The sequence below is a fragment of the Condylura cristata genome, unplaced genomic scaffold (assembly GCF_000260355.1).
Source record: "Condylura cristata isolate star-nosed mole 26May11 unplaced genomic scaffold, ConCri1.0 scaffold00002, whole genome shotgun sequence".
NCBI lineage: Eukaryota > Metazoa > Chordata > Mammalia > Eulipotyphla > Talpidae > Condylura > Condylura cristata.
The window spans coordinates 77,771,384-77,777,892 of record NW_004567103.1 but is presented as its reverse complement, the minus strand read 5'-3'; the positions used below and the strand labels follow the sequence as shown (position 1 = coordinate 77,777,892).

General features: G+C 29.8%; 1 protein-coding gene across 3 annotated transcripts in view; it reads right to left on the bottom strand.

Annotated features, from left to right (window-relative positions):
- DPP10 (dipeptidyl-peptidase 10 (non-functional)) overlaps nucleotides 1-6,509 on the bottom strand; it is a 1,217,772-nt gene that overhangs the window by 56,819 nt on the left and 1,154,444 nt on the right. For all 3 annotated transcript variants that reach the window (XM_012726412.1, XM_004674706.2, XM_004674707.2), the window contains exon 13: nucleotides 2,659-2,766. In XM_012726412.1, coding sequence (XP_012581866.1) covers nucleotides 2,659-2,766 — 108 coding nt within the window. The remainder of the gene's footprint in view (nucleotides 1-2,658; nucleotides 2,767-6,509) is intronic.

The following is a 6,509-nucleotide window of genomic DNA, read 5'->3' as shown; positions in this document are numbered from 1 at the left end:
CTCAGCTCCCACTTCCTTTGTTCCTGTCATTTCTCATTTTCTGGGCACATCAGTTTGTCTTAGCTTCTAGCAAGATAAAGGGAAGAGGAGAGTTTAAGAAGTTATCAATGTTGGTATGCATTTCTATTTAGAAACTATATAATTACACTATTTTTGGAGAGTCAATTGGCATTCCCTATCAAACCATATATATGTACACATATACTTTGCATACATATTTGTTAATATTTAGAAATACACTTTGTGGGAATAATCATAAATAAAATAAGTATGTGTAAGAATGTTTATCTTTGAATAATTTCTAGTATTGAAAAATAAAAATACCTTTTATGGTGATTAATGTGTTATTTAAATACAGTATATTTATCTACTTGACAGATGTTTAACAGTTATTGAAATCACATTTAAAAATAAAATTCAATATTAACTATTAAGAATGCAATTAAATTATGTGAAAAAAATGGCCTTACATTATTCTTAAATGTTACAGACCTATATATGTGCTTTACTTGATATCTTTAAGAGTAAATGATATATTTTTAATGTAAAATGGAATTGAACTTTATATATATCAGTTAATTTGCAGTATGAGAATGTAGGATGATGAGATTGTGTTTGAGCTTACATATACCTTTATTAATTTTACAATTTTAAATATTTGTAAAGTATAGATTTAATCATTATGATAATAAAAACGGTTCATATAAGAACCGTTTTGTTAGCGTCCTACAAAAATTGAAACAGAGGGATATTTGAAATATGTGTATGCATAAATACAAGTATAGATTATATTTGTGTAAGGATTGTCCTCTGACCCACCCTCAAAGTAAATTAATTTTAGCCACATTGCCAAAATGTCTATAAATAATTACACAGTCATGTTTATTTCTCAGTGAGGCAAACCACAAATTAGATTTATTTCTCTGAACTGCAACCAGAATAGATCAAAACTCTTTTTACTTCAATGAAAGCTTTGTTATAGTCTCCATGTAGAAGAGGAACAAAGTAAACACATCTGCTGAAGATGTTCTTTTGAACATTTCAGACACTATGAATTAGGCTGCCTGTCATATGGTTGTGAATGAAAACAACAACTACTTCTTTCCAAAACTTATGAAGAAACTTTTTTTAGGTATATAAATAATCTCAGTTCCTACATGGTAGTATCATCATTCCATTCATTTCCCAAACAATAACATAACACATTTTAAAGACACTACTTCACTTCTTAATTTGTTGAATAGATTGTCTTCTGGGAATTATATATATAAAGATGTATTACACAATTCCTCCTACCCTTCACAATATGATAGACATATTCACAATTTGTAAGCAAGTTTGATCACCGGGATTTTTATACAGGTTCATGAATATAAGATACTGGGATTTAAATTCAATAAGATGTCACTAACAGCTTTAAGACTTGGAAATGTTTATTTTTTGTCAAATTATAATCATACTGTTTATGATAAGGAAGTTTAAAGTGAAATTTAAACAGGTAAAGTAAATTGTTAGTGAAGTTATTGCTAGTTCACATTAAAACAAAATACTCCTTTAATCTTACCTGCTCTTTACATATAGAATTACCAAAAATTTATTTATCTGTAAATATATAAATTTAGAACATAAGTGAGATAACATTATACATTAATTTATAATACATTTATTCAGTCTAATGAATACTATGAAAAGAAAAATCTACCTGTGGAAATTTTGTATGTTCCAAACTATTTAAGCCTTGATTAATATTAAAAGCATGAAAATTATAGTAATATCACAAACCTTGGACAAGTGTTGTATTTTAAGATATTAGATAAGACTGAGAATTCAAGGCATTGCACTGCTTACATAATATAAACATTTTACAAATGATAACAAAGTTTGAAAATATGCAGAACATTTGAAGATTCTAAGAACATAAAGTGTAGCCAGATTGCTCAGAAACTGTCACCACATTTATATTTACTCTATTTTTTATATGAATGGGATTGAGTTTGGTTAGTTTTTAAAACTCTCACAGAAGGCAGTTGTTCACATACTTTATCTTTATGAAATGATTTTTACCTGTGAGACTAGATGTTTATTTATTTGCTTTTGAAGGATGCTTTATCTTCTCATGACTATTTGTTACATGCAATTACATTCAAATTGACTCATTAGCCTTGCCATATGTAAGCCACTTACTGAGACTTTCACAAACTTTTTTAAAATAAATAAATAAAACTCTAAATGTTTACCTTTCATTTTAAGTTTAGAGAAAAAAATAACCCTTTAAAATCTTTTTATCAGAAAAACCATATAATTATAACACAAGCTTTGTCTTTTAAAACACATCAAAATTTCTTTTATGTTTTAATTTTTTTATATACTCCTTTTCTACATTGATCCTCCCTCTCCACTTCTTGACAACTCAGTTCTGCTGCCAGTGTCTGCTAGTGCTTGACTTTTTACATTGTCATTAGTATTTTTTAATTCTGAGAGCATTTTATGGATTATATAGTTGCACTTATGGAAGGAGATGCTCTTCCTAACAAAGTCTTGATTTGGTTCCATGGATTGATTTCAGAGGCAATAAATACAGGTTCAAATTTCACAGTATTGAATCTTCATATAGATAATGGCAGTGAAACAAAACCACAGAGATGAGCTAGCTCTTACCTGAATGAGGAACATAGCTATGTGGTGAAATTCTCCACGCCCTCCTTGCTTCACAGGAACAGTCATAAAGAATTTGCTGCCATCTCTAGAGAACACAGGCTCCTCATTCTAAAAACAGAAGTATATACATATATATCAACCTTAAAAGGGCATGTGAAACTCATGTTGTTAGCTACTGCTAATTCATACATGGATTCGACCAATTATTGATTTTGAATAAGTTTAGAAACTGTCAAATTATTAAAAAAAAAGATGGAATATGGTTGTATTTTTAAAAGTCAACCTATGCATGGAGTGTTTTTCAATGGAGGGATGGCTCAGGAGGTTTTGATTATTGGATAGGAAAGATTCATAAACTTAAGTCACTTTAAATTGCCTCAATAAAGGTTTTTCATATCTTACATAAGATATGACTATCTAGCAATTTACCTTTCAAAAATAAGAAATAAATCAACACCTGCACCAATTAATAAAAATACTTTATTCATATAGTAAATTTGATAACACAATATTTCTCATATTTTCTGAAAATTTTCACTCAGCAAATCTACTGACTTGAAGACATACCTTTGATCATATATATATATAAATCTACTGAAAATATACACTAAAAGCACAGAAACTTAGAAAAAAATCATTGAAGCTCACATAATTAACATACTTCTTAATGCTTGTCCCTCCACAAACCCACAAGTATAATGATTATTTGATGATTTTTAAATTAAACTCTAGTTCATTAGAAAAAAAAAAGCAAAACACTATTTTTCAAAACAGAATGAGATGGATGATGTATATATATATATATATGATATATATATATATATATATATATATATATATATTACTTTTCTTGCTCAGGAAAATAGATTTACTAACAAAACAAATGGTTCTTTTAGGTTGGATTGGTAAGAGTGATCATCACATGGTATAGAAAAAATTTGATGTTATCTTTTAAAATAACCTGTTGGGTTCTTTCTGAGGAGCTAGTCCTCTCTCCAGTCTGATCTGATCTTCCATTCTACTGTTCCTTTTTGTGTGTGTTTCTGCCCCAGGATCCATGCACTTTTATTGTACTTGTTTGGCTATTTCTTTTGTCCCTTTCATTTATTTACTCTTTCATCTATCAGAGTTGTTTCCTAATTACTTCTTGTAAAGAGTGATCCAATTCTATCTCAATCTCTCACCTCTCATTTACTACTTTCAGTTATTTTCCATAGCACCTAATACTATCAAATACATATTTCATTTTATTTTTTTAAAGATTTATTTTATTTATTTTTTAATGCATACAGAACTGGGGTACAGGCCAGAGGCACAGATGCGGTGAGAGGATTCACCAGGGTCAGAGTGGGGAGCAGAACAGGCAAAACGATGAGTACACGGGCGGGTCAGGAGAGGTCTGTTGTGCCATGTGAATCACCTACGGGGTGGGGATCAAACTCATGTTGAAGTGGCTTTAGCTTCTCAGTGCTGTACTTTACTCTGCTGCGCCACCAGGGAGGGCCAAATACACATTTTAAATATATATGCATTCATGAAAAATCTTTTTTTCTCAACTTAAAATTATGAACAAAAACCACTTACAAATTTCACTGGGTGAAGAAACTCTCCTAGTTAGGAAAGCTCGCCTCAAAGACTCTAAAAACAGCTTCTATTCATCCTTATCATGGCTTTCAATGCATTCTATTACATGGCTGACTTCCTTTACTAGGCAAGTAATAATTAAACTTAGTTTTCAATTTTATTTTTTAACTCTATTGCCTAGGACACAGTAGGTGTCCAATTCATAATAACGGAATAGATAAACTGAATTCTTGTGTACAATGGGAAAAATATTGTTATATATTATATATCTGCTTATATATATATAGATGTTATATATGTACATATATACATTGTATGTGTAAAATATTCTTCCTACTATATTTACTTCAAACATTACCCTCCGACTTTATTCACCAATCTCCTCTTGTGTTTGACTTTAACAAAAAATAGATTTTTTTTTGATGTTATGGGACTATCTGAGTATTCTCATTCTAATATTAGTTCCCCACCTCAACCAAGTCTAGTTCCTTAAAAATGGTTCAGTGAAGGAATAATTGAGTATAATGCCAAATTCATTAAAGGTCTTTAAATCTTCATCATAGAAAATATTTGGCAAGTAGCAAACTACTTTACACAGACTTTTTACTATAATCAAATAAGTAATTGGAATTCATCTCACAGTATATATTCATGATCTTATGCAAATCTACACTTAGGACACACAAGTTAATGAATTGGGGGAATCAAAATCTACCCAAGAACTTAAGATATATTACAAAGGTGATCTTAATTGTATCTTGGAAACTAGGCCAAGCATGTCAATTTCCCTCTATTTCTTCTGTAGAGAGAGTGATCATATGATAATTATATTAGATTTCTAATTGTCTTATAAATTTACCTCATCTCATTAATAATACCATTCTAATTTTTGAAATTCTATTAATTTTTAAGTATTTCATGACTATTTCTTAGTGTTTCTCAATAAAACATAAATCGTGGCAAACAAACAAGCTATATTTTATTCCTGATAATGGATAGCAGGTCTCAATGATTTAAAAAAGCTTCTGTGCCTTACATAAATTTAGTATTTACACTTCAAGAGTCCACCAAAAATTATTAGGAACCATAAGTCAGTATAGTAACATGACCAACATACTGAAATCAGTTGAGTCCCAATTCAATGATTAGAGAATTAACATTGCTAAAATGGCCACATTACCCAAAAGAATTTAGAAATTCAATGCAATTACTACAAAAATTTCAGTGACAATCTTTAAAGAAGTTGAAGATACATTATAAAATTTGCATGAAGCCACAAAAGACCTCTTCCAAATCTAAAATGGAGTTCTTGAACCCCCAGACTTCAAGCTAGATTAAAAACTATCGTCATCAAAATAATATGCTATTAAATGAAGTAGATACAATGTTAGATCAATGCAATAAAAATGAAATTGCAGAAATATGATGCCACTTACATGGACAGTTATCTTTGCCAAGGGAGTCAAATGTAAACAATGGAAAAAAAGAAAGTTTCTTCAACAAATAGTGTTGAGAAAACTGAGCAGTATATGCAAAAAATGTAACTTAAACTACTATTTCACACAATACACCACAATTAAAATGAAAATGGATTAAAGATCTGGATGATATAGACCTGACACCATAAAAAGCACAGAAGAACGAATAAGAAAACTCATCATTATATTGACTTCAGTAACATCTATGGGGTCAACTCAAACAAGGGGAAACATAAGCCAAAATAAACAAGTGGATCTGCATCAAAATAAAAATCTCATACACAGTGAAATGAAAGAAGTACTCATTAAAATGAAAATATGTATAGTACTGAACTGTAGAAAATATTGGCACACCCTACATTCAAGAAAAGAGTACGTATCCAAGAACTACAAAGAGTTTGCATAACTCAACAAATTGATAAATCTCCAGCTAGATTAACAAAGGGGAAAGGAAAATAAAATTGATAATCATAATTAAAAATGAAAGGGGAGAAATTACCACAGACAGACATACAAAGAACCATAGCACTGACTATGAACAAACATATGCCAATAAATTCAATAACCTTACAGAAGGACTTAGGCTAGCTGGCTCAAACCATTTGTAAAAATCAGAAAAGGTGACTGATCCCTAATATATTTTTTGATATCAGTATTACTTTAAATTGAAACCAGATAAAGAAAGCACAAGAAAACTATAGACCAGTATCCTTGACAAATATTGACATAAAAATATTTAAAATATTAGCAAATATAACTCAACAGGTTGGAATTATTATAACTCATGAT